Consider the following 16,015-nt stretch of genomic DNA (forward strand, 5'->3'; position numbering starts at 1 on the left):
GATATTACATAAGCTGAGATCTACTGAGGCCAATAATCCATTTCCTCTCGCTGCTGTGATTTCAGACTGTCAGCGCTCAGGGCTCTGCCAGAGGTTTGGTGACACTGCAGGCAGCCCTGTCCCCTGTCCGTAGTGATCACATGGAGAGCATCCAATACCCCACAGAAAACCCTGACTGTGGCTAGAACCCTCGTTCATCAACACCCGTGTCCTCTTAGATTTCTAAGTACAGATGATAACTCAGGCAAACAGATCCCTACTTTATAAACAGTCTTTAAGAAAAATGATTAAAATGGTGCATACGTACATTCTGATTTCTATCTTTTGCCTACGCATCACCACAAACGGCAGTTGGCAATGAAAATAATTACTTACCCTGAAATGTCAACAGCTTCTCAGCACAGAAAAATATAAATCAAATTGTTTAGATTAACAAATGCAGAGTTATCATTTGTTAATATGAGAAATGAAATGTTTTAACCGTAAAAAACATCGCAGATGAAAGACCCAATTTGCAGGGTATTCTGCGAGAACCACAAATTATCTTTTGCAACCACTACAGCGCATGAGGGGTAATTTGCAAACGCCTCACAGATTACTTTCAGCTGTTTATTGCCACTGTCTTGTCATATTCATAGATTCCCCTATAAAAATGGCCTTCCATCAAGAGTCTTGCTGAGGATACGCTGTGAACAGAAAGCACGTAGAGTGTTGACTGTTTCTGAGAAAACCATCTACAATAGAATTTTTTCACCATATTTCGTGGAACAGTGTGATTATAGACTGGCAATTTTTGCTTTGCCAGAAATCACAGATTCGTAAGAGCAGGGCCCAAGGATGCTTGTAGCTCTCTGAAGTGAGGCCAACAGGAGGGAGTATGAAGAATGCACCCTGCCATGGAGATTGTGGAGAAAGGAGACCAAGTATCAAATCTATCCCAAAAAAGCTTTCAAAATTAAGGCAAAGGTCCCTGTCCCTGTAGGCAGAATCTTTTGCTTACAATGATAAAATGCCAATGGACAAATGGAGGTTTTCTCTTTCCTTACAAAAATGGAAGACAGGAAAGTGATTCACAGCATCTCCTAAAGATTCATAAAGATCAAATCTCATTACTTGAGTTAAGGAAGTTACCCCAGAAATTAGTCACTCTTGTCTTAACTCCTAAATATCAAAGGAAGTGGCTAAATCCATATAAAAGAATTGATCTGGAGCACACATTAATACAGTTATGTGTTAGAAAGCTATAATGTTCTGTTGCAGATCAGTAAATAAATGTTTCCAGTCTGGTCAAACCCCCAGTGTGTCCATTGCTTAATGCTATTAGACAGAAACCTACCAGCAAATGATATTCCAACCCCACAGGGCATGACTGGGTTGTGACGTGCAAGTTCAGGGAACTAGACTGTTTTTCCTCCTAATGAAATGCTTTATTATTTTTTTAATGCCCAAATTGCATTGAGGTCTCAAAGAAAACCCCATCCCATTCAAAAAAGCAGCTTCATAATCCACCAGTTTCCTTCAGTATCCATACCTATTGTTCACTCTGACAACATTGAATGTTCATTTCGATGAATAAGATGTCACCCAATTACAAAGGTCCATAAATCAGACCCCAAAAAAAAGACCAGATGATTGGGAATTAGGAAGGTCTGTTGAAAGCATTTAGTCTACATCTGGCAAATTTTGGGATAGCTGTGACTAACCTCCCTACCCATTTCAGACATTGCTAGTAGATGATAGAATGCATATCTACTGAGCCCAGCCAATGCCTCAGAATCCTTTTAAAACTATTTTATAGGTATCCTCTACTGACTAATTGAAGTCGACAGATCAGATTAAACCTACTTGTTACCCCGATGTTCTTATTTTATAAACTAGAGGCCTGGTGCACAAAATTTGTGCATGAGTAGGGTCCCTAGGTCTGGTCAATGATCAAGACTGATCTGTGGGGAGACTAGAAGGTCAATCAGGGTCTCCACTGGCACCTGCTTTGGCCAGCCTGGCACTGCCTGCTTGCTGGCCCCATCTCCTGAAGCCACTGTCAGTTGCCTCCCTCTGCGGGGCAACCAGCAGGGTGATCCAGGGGAAGAAGGGCCAGACTGGCACCTGCCTTGGCTGGCCTGGGGCCTGCTGGCTGGGGGCAACTCCTGCATTAAGCATCTGTCTCCTGGTGGTCAGTATGCGTCACAGTGACTGGTCCTTCCATCTTTGGTTGATTTGCATATTAGGCTTTTATTATATAGAATGGGAAATAGAAGCATGGAAAAGGAAAGAAAGTTTCCCAAAGTCACACAGATCACAGGCCTGGTAAATACAGTTGTAGGAGCATGGAGTTAGTATGGATGGTTCAACTCAGTCCCCACCATTCTTTATTCATTCTGTGTGAACCACAATGTCAAGACTATGACAGTATTATATTAACTGTTTGGATGAAGACAATTATAGTACCACCATAAAAACTGACAAGTACACAATTTTGTGCTGGTTTCCAAGTGTATTACTGTTATTTTTTCTAAGCCTCATATTGACCAAAACATGAGGGCACTTTGCTGCTACATAATAGATGAAGAAATACAACTATTGGGTTTGGGTCACTTATTCAAGACACTAGTAAGTAATAAGTAGTGGAATAGGCATTCAGATGTGACCTTCCTAAGGTCAAACTCTCTGGGCACTTTAAATATACTGATGTAAACAAAGTGAAACACTGAAAATGATACTTTTGGGACAATTATAAATCTCAAGACTGACTAAGAAATAGGTAATTAGAAATTATTATTTTAGGTGTGGTAAATGGTATTGCTATATTAAACCACAAAGAAGTTCTTATCCTTTAAATATGTACACTACTATGTTTATGGATGAATTATTTAATGACCAAGATTTGATTTAAACTAATATGGGGAGGTGTGGGAGTATACTGGGGTTTGAAGGGCACAATGGCCATAAGGTTGATAGCTCCTGGAACTGGGTAAAGACACATGGAGTTTCTTTTTATGTTTATGTCTACTTTTGAGCATATTCAATGCTACCCAAATAAATGTTAAAAAATGACTCCAAGGTCTGTGGACTTATGAATGACTAGATAACTAGAATTACCTAGATCAGCAAGACTGCGGAGGAAGAGCAGAGGTGAGGGCATAAGTGGAACTGGGACTTCAGCTTGGACTCTATTGCATTTGATAGGCCTATCTGAGAAGGAGTGAAGCTGTTGAGTAGTCCAAAAATAATCAAGTTAGAGAGCTCTGGCTTGTCATTTAAATGCCATGAATGGGCCCTCAAGCATTAGCAACTAGGGAGATGAGGAACCATCAAAGGAGACCTAGGAGAGGTAAGCAGCCAGGTAGGCAATACCTCAAGGAGAGCATGGCCAACATGGCCAAGAGCTGCTGACAGGCCAAGAAAAACCAACATATGAAGTTCAATTTTGGATTCGGTTATGTGGAAGCTATTGTTACCCTTGATGAGAAACGTTCCACTGTGGATGAAACCTGATTGGAGCGGGTTCCAGAGAGAATGGGAGACAGGAAGGGGAGAAGTCATTTAGTATAAAAGAGTGACAAATACATAATACAAATTAACTAACATGATAAAAAAGTAATTCTGGCTTAAAAACCTGGATATATCTGCAAAACATCTGGAAGATGGAGGAAGAAGGCTAATAAAGTAAAAGCTTATAAAATGACCATGCACTACATTTTCATTCTGAAATTCCTTTTTTTCATTTTTAAAGACAACTGTACACTCCAATGTGCCTGAGCCTGGTCACATTTAATTTGACCTTGAAGTAGAAATGACATGCAGATACTAATCCTGACCTCATGCAGATCATTTCACCCAGAGGAGAACCCAGGGGTTCTCGGTGAATGCAAACTTTGGGAGGCCATGGGAATAGAAAGCCTTTGATCAGCTGTCCCTCTCCCAGCACAGACTGGCCAGAGCATTTCTGTGAGCAAGGGAATCTACGCACAGACTGTTGACACGATTATGCTCCTGGTACAGACTCTGCTCATGCTGTCCCTCCTTCCCGGGAGGGAAATGCACACCAGCTCACTTATCCTTTATAGCTTTTTAGTTAGCATGAGTCACATATACTCCAATCAAAACTGAGATCAAAATCCCAACAAGGTCACTAGGAGATTTGCCTGGATAGAGGCAGCTAAATCAGCCCCCAAATCTCTCATGAGCTCTGTTAGAAAAAAAAAAAAAAATCCCAGAAGCTGTTTTCCACTAAAGCATGTGAGGGCATTTCCAATGTTCTACCAAGCATTATGCTGATTACACTGTTCAGAGGTTTATAAACTGGAGCGAAGATTAAGTAAATCACTGTCTTGACTGACAATGAGAGCATGTATTTTTAGAAAGCTCAGAATCTTAGATTGGGATTTCTGTGTAACCACATATACAAAAACAGTAGGCACCACTGATGGACAGCATCGGATACATGAAGCTCTGTCTTCAACATCTACTTACACGGCCTCTGATTAAAATACCCACTTCACTTTGTAAGAGAGAAAGATGGCGAAAGAAGAGAACACATCAGCGTTTTATGTTTTTATGGACTGTTATGTATTCTCATCTAAAGCAGGATTGGCAAACGCTTTGCTGTCAAGGGCCAGGTACTAAATATTTTGGGCTTTGGAGTCCACATAGTCTATCCAACTACCCAGCTCTGCCATTTCAGCAGGAAGGTGCCTATAGACAATGCAGGCATGACTTTCTTTCAATAAAATGTCATTTACAAAATCAACGAACCATTCTTGAGCACTCAACTAGGAGCATTAACCAAATACTTCATATGTATAAAAGTTTTACTTATATAATGATCATTTATATCTCTCACCAGGAACCATAGGGGATCCCTAAATCCAGACCAAATCTGAGTGTAAGAAATATCCCATTATTAGTTAATCATGAAACAAATATCCATCTTTAATACCAGGCTGTTAGAAATCCAAACAAAGCACAATCAATCTCATTTTTATTTTTATTTTTATATATGTTATTGATTTTTTACAGAGAGGAAGGGAGAGGGATAGAGAGCTAGAAACATCGATGAGAGAGAGACGAGCAGCTGCCTCCTGCACAACCCCCAATCAGGGTGTACATACCCTTGACCGGAATCAAACCTGGGACCCTTCAGTCTGCAGACTGATGCTCTATCCACTGAGCCAAACCAGTTTGGGCTCAACCTCATTTTTCAAACCTGAACTCAGGCCCAGAACAAGAGGGAGCAATGGCCCTGTGGTCACTTTTAAATCCTCTGTTCCCAATAATTTTAATGTTCAAATCTCACCATGACCTCAATAAGAGGGATCTTAACTTGCCCATACAGAACACACAAGGCAGGAATGAGGAACTGTTACCCTAAAATTCTGCTGCTGATCTTTCGGGGAAGGGCTTGTTGGGGCTTTGACTCACGATTATAAAAGGACGGTGACTCTTGGGAGTGAGTGCCCTGGAGAGGGTGCATGGAGGATCTAGTTTCTCAGCACTCTGGACTATTTCTATTCCTGGAGCAGTAATCCTCACTATGCTCCTGACCCTGGCTACGGTGGTGTGTGGAGCAGCAGATCTACATGGTCAACTCGAACTCAAATTCTAGCTACAGACTTGTAAAACAGCATAATTGGGAGCTGCATCACTCATCCAGGTCTATGAAGATTGCTGTTGTCAGTCCTGCTGGCTTAGACCTCCTTCTGCCCCTGCATTGCACCCATTTGTTAGCTTAATTAAATAAATGCCAAATACATAGAACCCCCATCTCATAGTTAACATTTAGAGCAAAGATTTGCCTTGTGGTCCCCACCTACCCAGGTCACCTGCCATCTGCCCATTAGCCCTGCTTTTATTTATTTATTTATTTATTTATAATATATTTTATTGATTTTTTACAGAGAGGAAGGGGGAGAGATAGAGAGCTAGAAACTTCGATGAGAGAGAAACATCGACCAGCTGCCTCTTGCACACCCCCTACCGGGGATGAGCCCGCAACCAACGTACATGCCCTTGACAGGAATCGAACCTGGGACCTTTCAGTCTGCAGACCGATGCTCTACCGCTGAGCCAAACCGGTTTCGGCTAGCCCTGCTTTTAGATCCTAGTAAGTATCCCCCAAACCTGAGACTCATTTGTGTCTCAGAGTACCCACCTGGAACACAGACACGACATGTATGAAGGATCTTGTTCAAGATTCTTGGAGAAGTCTGATCCCTTTGCCAGGAATGCTCTTCCCATCGATCTGTGCATAAAGGCTGCGTCTCATCATTTCAGGACTCTGCTCATGTCACCTCCTTACGGATCCCTTCCCTGAGCCCCTACTCATAATCTGGAGGGACATTGTCTCTGCTGCACACCCAGACATGGGTATGTGTGAATGTGAGCTTGCATCCTGCCTTTGCCACTGCTGAACACACTTCATCTCTTTATCCTAATCTGTTTTTATAAAGATTTTACCATTATCAGAAATTCCCTTTCTCTCCTTTCTTCCATTCATGCAATATTTATCCATATCCCACACAAATGGAAGCTCTCCATTGGCAGCCCTGGGTCGAACTCAGTGTTGCAGCATTTGGGTGGCATGGTTCTTGGGACAGCAGTTACCTCAGCCTCTGGAAATGGGATGGCAATGGTGCCCTCTCATATAACCAACAGTCCCCCCACAGTCCACAGTGTTCCCTGGGGTGCTTGTTCATAGGTTCACAGTAGGTGCTAGATGTGTGTTTACTGAATGACTGAATTACAAAATGAAGAAATGAAACAAGATCTTTCTGTAAATGAGCCTATTATAGGAAACCACTGAATATGAAGGCAGGAATTGGAGTTTGCCTGTCCATCTATACATCATTTCTCAATCTTGCACCTACTGACACTTTGGATGAGATAGTTCTGTGTGGTGGGGGGATGTCCTGTGCTTTGTAGGATGCTCAGTGGCACTCATGACCTCAACCCACTAGATGCCAGCAGCATCCTTCCTAACCAGTTGGAACAATAAAAAATGTGTCTAGATGTTGTCAAATGTCACCTGCAGGGCAAATTGCTCCTGGTTAAGAACTACTCGTTTCATCAATAAGTATTAATTTCTGCCAAGACAAAAGACCCCCTTTGCTCAGATCTAACTAAGTACTAGTAGAGGTTTATCCATGCACACTGGATACATGATCCTAACATATTAATTAACTTGTGTATACCAAATATGTAAAACCCCACCAAAGAAATGGTGTCAAGCTGAATGTTTGCCCATACCATTTTGCCAGTATTATGTATACAGTTCTAAATAAGGGTCCATGTTAGTAGAGTCAATTTAAACAAGTCATAGCTGACAATAGCTAATTGTCAGAGATGCTAATCAATCTCTGTCCTATTTAGCTGGCTAAAATGGAATCTTTTGTCCTATCACCAAGCATTTATCTTTATCACACTGCCTAGAATTATGCAAATGAGATCACAATACTCACTTTTTCAAATTTCCCTCAATGAATAAATTAGTATATCTAATGTGGTCTGTATTCCTTGCAAAGGAACAGGCTGGCAGGTCAGAAACATCACCCTTACTCAATTGAGTGTCATACTTAAAACAGGTAAAGAGGTGGCATGCAAATTAAATCTTAATAAATCTGTTTTTAAAATTTTCATTAAAAAAGTAAATGCCTCTAATACTATGATATCTCTCTGATGCTAATGAGATAAGCTGTTTTAAGCATCATGTTTTATGCTTGGATCTCAGAAAAGACATCTGCTAATGCAGAGGTAACTACTGGGTTAACACAATTGTCATTATTAATAAACAGTTTTGTGGGTTTTTTTTATTCCTTAAAATACCCAGGTTGGACTATATTATATCACCATGATGAGGATTGGTGTTTTGACTGCTGAGTGCCTTTCTTAGTTATTTTTGAGTTGAGTTCCATAAATTACCCAGATAATGGTATTAATTTTCCACTCTCAATGGAAATACTGGGCCCCAGTGACTAATAGTCCTGGGCTCTGTTCCATTGGCTGGAGAGTAAATGTCACGAGGTTATGTGTCTACATTCAGCAGGTAAAAATGAGTCCCCTCTTCCAGAGGCATTTGTTCAGCCAATGTTTCTGACAAATCCACCACACATGAGCCCTTGTACTTAGCACTGTGAGTTACAAGTTGATGGGGTCAGTCCTTACCTTTGGAGAGTTTACAATTTGTTTAGGAAATCAAACTGGAACATTTTTAGAAGAGATTTGAGATTTTTATATGTTAAAATTTACATTGTAAAGCACCTGCAAATAATTAGACATTTATTACCTATTATTTTAAAAATCCAGCAATCTGATAACAAAGACTAAGTTTGGGTATGTTGCATTTGTGAGAAGGAAGGTCTAGAAGGAGAATAGTGAGGTCAGGCAAGCACTTCAGGAAGGGGAGGCAGTTCCCTGCACAGTCAGACCTCCAACCTGGCTAAGTCTCCCCCATCCCCCCACATTTCCTTTTTTCTCCAGGTCATTTCCATCTGAGCATGGAGGAAGCAGAGCCTAGACTGTTTGTCACTAGGGCCCAGTCTCTCCATTGAGAGTGAAGTGGAGAATTAACACCATTATCTAGGTAATTTATGGAACTCAAGTCATAATAACTAAGTAAGAGCAGAATAGTTGCTACAAGCTCAATTCAATTTATAGACTTCCTACCAAGGATTGGTCTGCTATGCTTCAGATACCATTGAGTTATGCAGTGAGGGCCACATGATGAAAAGAACAAAGTGTTTGACCTCTACGACCTACTAGATCATTGGTTAGTTTTTCAATTCATTTGCCCTGTGTAGACATGGCTTAAAAAGATAGCGTATTTTAGTCTCTGGGGCAAAGATGGGTATGTCATTTATGGGGCCTGGTTATTATTTATATCTAGAGTGCCTGGTAAAGTCAAGAATTCCAAAAATATTTATTGAATAAATCAATGAATCAGTAGATATGCTGTAGATATATAGATAAAAATGGGTTACCCCAAATCCTTACATTTGTATACATCTTCATAGTCAGGTATTTTCTTGTTCAGTTTCTCATTTTATCCCCAAGTCAACCCAGAGCAAGGTGAGCAAGGCAAAGATTTCGATCTTATTTTAGATTGAACTTCAGAGACCCAAGACTACACATTTAGCAAGTTATAGAGTGAATGACAAATCCATGTGGGCCTTATAAGAATTATAAGCTCTATCCAGCTTAAAATCATTTGGGAACAACAAAAAAATGGGTTAGGGGCCTGATACACACCAAAGGTTCCTGGGCCACAGAGACTTGGTAGGTCAAAGCGAAAGTCCGACCACGTCTCTCTTTGCAGTGGGAAAGCAATTAAGAGAATTCAGCATATTAGTGGCAGCTGGGGAGCTGGCAGATTCCTCAAGAGAAGGACTGTAAGCAATGTCATAGGCCAAGAAGATGGATGGAGCCCATTTATGCACCGGGGCTGACATAGAAATGGAATCCTGCCCGGTTTGACTGCCTTTTCTTCAAAGATGTCATTGACAGATGAGTATCTAAATGTTTTTGTTTAAAAACGAAAACAAGAAAAAATAAAAAGGAGAATAAAACAAAACAAAACAAGAATCTCTTTCTACTCCAAATAGACACATGTAGCCAGCGTGCCTGAGAATGCCCAATGGGATATGGGAGCCATGCAGGCCTTTCAAAGGAGTCCTTGATAATTATTTGCAAAACTGTTCACCTTCCTTTTCAGATAAATTTCAACTTAACACAAGGGCTTCATGGAAACCCCAGATGACTGCCAGTTGGCTGTATCCCATCTGCTGGTGGGGGACAAGCCTGCTCACAGATGCCACGTTCACCTGCCAAAACAAGGCTTCTTCCCCAATTAAAATGCCCTTTTTATTTTGAGAGTGGTAAACAATGTCTACTTAATTTGAGGAAAACATGCAGAAGAAAGTGACAGAACCTAATCACACAGTGACATGATGGGTGAGTCAGAGTCAGTGAAACTTGGGTGAGTGCTGGCCGGGCCGGGCCCCTCTGCCTGTGGAGACAGAAAGGTCCTCCTGAGGTCATTGCCTTCATGGTGCTGCATCCGCAGCAGCCTTCAAGATCAAACCGAGCAATTCTGTTTTATCTTATGTTTACCAAACACACTATAAGAGGGAAGATTACTAATAATCACCTGTTTTAAAAGGTAAGAACTAAACACAGTTCCTCAGATAACCTTGTGTCTTTATCTTGTTCTGGAATTATCTTTTGAAAATGAGGACACTTATCTTTCGCTCAGTTGACACTTACTGCAAAGCAATCAGCAGGAGGATGTGTTTTCCACCCACTCAAGGTGGGCCAACCCTGCCTGTGGCCTCCGGCCAGGTGTGAATCTCAACAGCAGGTCAGCAAACCTGGAGAAGTCACGTTCTTCTCCAGACTGGATGTGCCATTCCCAGGCCGAGTTCGTGTTTCATCCTTACTCAGCCACACAGACATTTAGGAAATGCAAGGTATTTAGAAACTTTTTGGGCACAGTTTACGAACTTGGACAGAAGTGGCTTGGATGGGTACAGTCACCTTAGGGTCAACACAGAGCATTCTTTGTGATGACTGAGTGAGAAACCCAAGGAAACGATTTTTAAAAGAAATTTCAGACAGGTAGACAGACAACCTAGGTCAGACCATGTCACCGACAGGTGTTGTATGTGGCACTGGCTGCGGAAGATAACACACTCTATAGCTGGCTGGGTCGGCCTGGAGGTTGGCAAGTCTGCCCTTCTTTAAGCACAAGTAAATATTGCTGAGTTAAAATAATGATCCTGTCTCCTACTTTCCTCAAGGAACATGAGACACTAAGTGACAGATTTTGAAGACACCAGCCGTGAATCCTCAGAGTCCTTATCTCCTGGCTGATTAGTTAAAGGTCTGCCTTGTTTGAGATGAGCTACAGGTCAGATACATAAGACTGTCTGCCTTGCTATGCCCAACAACCCATTAACATCCAAGCAACTGTCCCCAAATCTTTCAATGCCTGCTAATATAATCATGATGCATAGGCTAAGCCGGAAACACAGTGGGGGGAGAAAACCCAGTGTTTCCCAGCCAAAGAACAACCACTTCACACATGCCTGCTCTGTTTGCAGTCCTTCCCACAATCCTTTGGGAAGACACAGAAGTTGATGTTCAAAGTCACCTTCCAAACTATTGACTCCCTTTGGTATATCTAGCCAATGTCAGGATGATGCTTGGAAGGTTTCACCTAACCATCAACAGATGGATTCAACAATGATTTATCAACAATAGATGATATGTCATTTTTCTCAGCAGCTGTTCTCCAAGGAGGGCTTGTGGAAAGCCGCAACCAGCCACAGATACCTACTGACAACCTTGAGAGCGAGAGAGATGGAAAAAGCCAGAGACAGGGTTTTTCTTTCTTTCTTTCTTTCTTTCTTTCTTTCTTTCTTTCTTTCTTTCTTTCTTTCTTTCTTTCTTTCTTTCTTTCTTTCTTCCTTCCTTCCTTCCTTCCTTCCTCCCTCCCTCCCTCCCTCCCTCCCTCCCTCCCTCCCTCCCTCCCTCCCTCCCTCCCTCCCTCTTTCTTTCTTTCTTTCTTTCTTTCTTTCTTTCTTTCTTTCTTTCTTTCTTTCTTTCTTTCTTTCTTTCTTTCTTTCTTTCTTTCTTTCTTTCCTTCCTCCCTCTCTCCCTCTTTCCTTCCCTCCCTCCTTCCCTTCCCTTCCATTTCCTTCCTTCCTTCCTTCCTTCCTTCCTTCCTTCCTTCCTTCCTTCCTTCCTTCCTTCCTTCCTTCCTTTCTTTTTCTTTTTTTGACAATTTAAGACTTAATCATAAAATGTCTTGGCTTTTTCAAACGCGGCACCTGCAGATACATTTAACTCTAATTCCTCCAGGGGATTAGGATGATGAAATCTCAGGCTCGCTGGAGAAGGGCATATTTTGGCTTGTATTTGCCACAAACAAACCCACAATCTCCTCGTATGCCCACTGTGATCCTAAGGATGTGGAAGTGCGCTTACTTTAAATGCTCATGCAACCTACTGCCAGGAAAGCCTCCGCACAGCCAACAATGTCTTAGGGTTTATGATTACAAGTCCTGTGTTGACATCACATATAACCAGCTGTCAGAACCTTCGGTTGGAGAAGATGACACCATGGAGTGATTTAAAATTGTTTTTCCTTTGAAAATCAACTTTCTGTCACCCAGAAGTAGTTGAGTGGCCAGAGAACTGGATGCTTCACTTGCTTTATATTCACGCATTGAAATCCACTGCTTACCTGCCACCACGGGGGATTTCCGCTCATCCAGGAGCTGGATGGAGGTACTCGCTGTCACCACATTGCTTTTGTTGACTGTTCCTGCAAGAAGAAAAGCCAGAAACGGAGCGAGTTATAGTGCACATGTGAAGAGAGTCATCATCGTAGTGGCTCACAGTCGCCGATTCTGCAGATGGTGCTGGGGCTGGTGTCCCAGAGCCCAGAGCTGGCCTGCTCCCTGCACAGGTGCTGAGCAGCCAATCCGCCCCATAGGAGGCATCAACGCCAAGTGAGTCCTGATCACCTGGACTGGGCTGACTGACCCCCGTAGAGGGGCCACATTTTCTATCTTTTGTGGTTACTAATTGCAGTGTTTACTTGCATTGGTAATCTTATCTATACTGTGCTTCTCTGAATATAGCCACGGAGAGCTGCATGAGATGAAGTTTTAAAATTATTTTTCAAGTTGAGGACTTTACATCTGGTTTATTGGCTGAAACTTGACTGACTTATAATATTCTAACTTTAAGTCCAACTTTTTCTGAGCAAAACCATTCTACACAGGGATAGAGCTAGATCCAATCCTGACTCCAAAGTCTTCTGACTGTAGTAAGAGTAAGGCATCTGGCCCTAACTGGTTTGGCTCAGTGGATAGAGTGTTGGCCTGCAGACTCAAGGGTCCCAGGTTCGAGTCCAGTCAAGGACATGTACCTTAGTTGCAGGCACATCCCCAGTAGGGAGTGTGCAGGAGGCAGCTGATTAATGATTCTCTCGCTTTGATGTTTCTAACTCTCCATCCCTGTCCCTTCCTCTCTGTAAAAATAAGTCAATAAAATATATTTAAAAAAAAAAAGAGTAAGGCATTGGTTTGAAGAGATTTTCAATCACTCACAATGGTGCAAGCCCATGGAGTAAAAGATGCTGAGCCCCACAGCCCTCGCCAGTTCCTGCCTTATAAAAGGTGCTCAATGAATGTCAGCTAAGTGGAATCAACTGACTCAGGAAGCAGGGAGAAGGCAGACCTGAATTTGAACACCCCTGTGACCAAAGCAATGGAGAATTTCCCCTGGCCCAAGTCTCAGTTGTAATGAGAACCAGCTTCCTCCCCAGTGCCCGCAGGTCTTCAACACACAGTCAGAACAGGAGAGGAGCTCCACTGCGACACTGGTCATGCTTAGCATTTTCCCGGGTCTAAAGGGGCATGACATCTCTGCAGATATTATATCATCCAGAACTTCACCAGGAAAAAGGTAAATCCCTTTGCATTGATGAATTCATTGAAAGTTCAGTGAAAACCCCACTTTCCAAAAGGCAACTAAGCAAAGCCTTCATTAATCAGAGTTAATAACCGAGCAAACTGAAATGAGAGTCTCTCTCTCTCTCTCTCTCTCTCTCTCTCTCTCTCTCTCTCTCTCTCTCACACGCACACACACACACACACACACACACACACACACACACTTTTGGGGGATGCTCACATCTCCCACAGCTCCCCTCTGTCCAGCTTTGGGCAAAAGCTACTTTGTCACAAAGAATAACTTCAAGATTCCAGTCCAGATTACATAAAAAGCCAAATTCTGTGTGTTTTTTCTTGATAGGACCATAAAAAAGAAAGTTTTATGAGACTGAATGATAAAAGGAGACATTATTGGTAGGTGTGCAGCAGAATGAGAGCATCCACGGTCTTAGTTGATATTTTCAGCAATAAACTGTGATGCTGATAACAAAAAGAGAGAGCTCTAGTCATCTGGAAGCTTGTGTTTGAGAACACACATGTGCATGGGTGTGGCTAACACAGGCCTGTCAGCAAAGGAGCCCAGACTCCAAGAATCTCAGTTCAAACGGAACCTAATAGATAGTCTTGTTGCAAATCCCACCCAGCAAAGGAGTTTCTATAATAAAATTTCACCTTTTCTTAAATATCTTCATTAATGAGGGACCCTATTTTTACTGAATCCATTCAACTAATTATTAGACAACTCCTGTCAGCATGTCTTATGTAGGCTTCCAGAGAACTTTTTCTGAGGTGTTTTTATTCATGGAAATGAGGGATTTTGACACTAAGCATTACAGAGCCTCCACTGGGGCTCACTTAGGCACCCTCGCATGAGGTTCATACAGAGGCCCTGATATAAAACATAAGTACTGACTGAATGTCCAGAAACGTCCAAGTTCACGGAGCTGGCTCACATTCATCTCTGACGTTTCTACGATGCACAGAGCCGCACACTCACACTACTGCATGCATGAGACAAGAACATGCCAAGGACAATTAGAGAGATTTCTAGATTGGCTTGCTTCTGAGCTGGTTGAAATAAGACAGTGTGCAGTCCTTTTTGGTGACCTTATCTTTTTTTTATTTTTTTTATTGCATGATTAAATCCTAGGACTGGAAAAATCATTGGCTACAGGCCCAGCAATGGCCACTGCAGCCTCTGTCAGGAGAGTTGAGGTTGTGCATCCTTACTCCTGCATGTCCACTTACATCAGGGCCCTTCTCCTGGGGAACATGGGCCTCCAGAGGGATGTGACTTGCTAAAGGTTTTTTTTTTGTTTGTTTTTTAAATATATTTTATTGATTTTTAACAGAGAGAAAGGGAGAGAGATAGAGAGCTAGAAATGTCGATGAGAGAGAAACATCGACCAGCTGCCTCTTGCACACCCCCTATCGGGGATGTGCCCGCAACCAAGGTACATGCCCTTGACCGGAATCAAACCTGGGACCTTTCAGTCCACAGACCGTCACTCTATCCACTGAGCCAAACCGGCTTCGGCTTTGCTAAAGGTTTTGACAAAGGATGCTCTGCCTGCTCAAACCTCTCGAAGTAGGGCCATGACTGCATTAAACAAAATCTATTGGGCAGTTGGCATTCAAATTCCACATGGTACAAAATAATAACTCTGCTTTTGAAATCTGGTTAAGAAAAAAAAAAAGCTTTCACTTTTATTTTATTTTATTTTATTTTATTTGGGGCTGTTGCACATATAGAACAGGTCACTGCTTTAGCACTAGGCTGACAGCGTTGGCTTCCAAGGCTGACCTTGCCTCTGCCCAGCATGCAGGCCGATCCCCCATACTCTGCAGGCCATGCCCAGGCCTCCCACGAGGACACTCACCTGTGCTGAAGGGGATGGAGTAGACGAAGCTCCCTGGAATCTGCTCGGCAGCTCTTCGGTACCAGAGAGGGAAATGGTCTGCATTAAAGATGTTCTCCTTGTCTCCAGCTTGCAGGAAGTCCCTTGAAATGGAAAGGAGAAAAACCATGCCCACTCAGCAAGGAGAAGCCGGTCAGGGGTGCATCCCAACAGCCATTGTTGGATAAGAACAGCACTGGCCACTGAGAACAGAACTCATAATTGTAGGCATTTCTAGCTTCCCAAAGTAGGGCTTTAATCTATCTTTTTTTTTTTTTTTTTTTTTTCCCCTCACAATAACTCAGGGAGATCATTACCCCCATTTCTCAGATGCACAGAGTGAAGGGAATGATGAGACAGCCAGCTGCTCATCCCAGCAGTCCTGAGCTCCTGTGGTCATCTTTCAACTGTCGTGACAGCAGAGGTAACAGACTGGCAAGGTGCCACATTTGGTGGTTGTTATTTTCTTGTTTGTTTTCACCTCAAAACAAACATCAGCCTTCCTCTCTGAGCATTATACATTCTTCCCTATTTCTCCCTTTGCCTCTCTGGGTCCTAAAGGGGTATATGCATCTGGACACTCTTATTTCTTTCTAGGAACTTGCCTGCTGCAAAAATACTGTTCAAGGGTAAAGGGTGAAAGAGGGTTTGGAAAAAGTCAAG

The 16,015-nt window shown here is 42.4% G+C and overlaps 1 protein-coding gene across 4 annotated transcripts in view; it reads right to left on the minus strand.

Annotated features, from left to right (window-relative positions):
* Window positions 1-16,015, minus strand: part of CACNA2D3 (calcium voltage-gated channel auxiliary subunit alpha2delta 3) — a 781,459-nt gene that overhangs the window by 144,987 nt on the left and 620,457 nt on the right. For all 4 annotated transcript variants that reach the window (XR_014796705.1, XR_014796706.1, XR_014796707.1 and 1 more), the window contains 2 exons: window positions 15,335-15,456; window positions 12,239-12,319 (listed from right to left, as the gene is read on the minus strand). Coding sequence is in view for 1 of the 4 variants with exons in the window: in XM_084903113.1 (XP_084759239.1) it covers window positions 12,239-12,319; window positions 15,335-15,456 (203 nt within the window). In the remaining 3 variants the exon portion in view is untranslated. The remainder of the gene's footprint in view (window positions 1-12,238; window positions 12,320-15,334; window positions 15,457-16,015) is intronic.

Source organism: Pipistrellus hanaki, assembly GCF_964339955.1.
Source record: "Pipistrellus hanaki genome assembly, chromosome: 13".
NCBI lineage: Eukaryota > Metazoa > Chordata > Mammalia > Chiroptera > Vespertilionidae > Pipistrellus > Pipistrellus hanaki.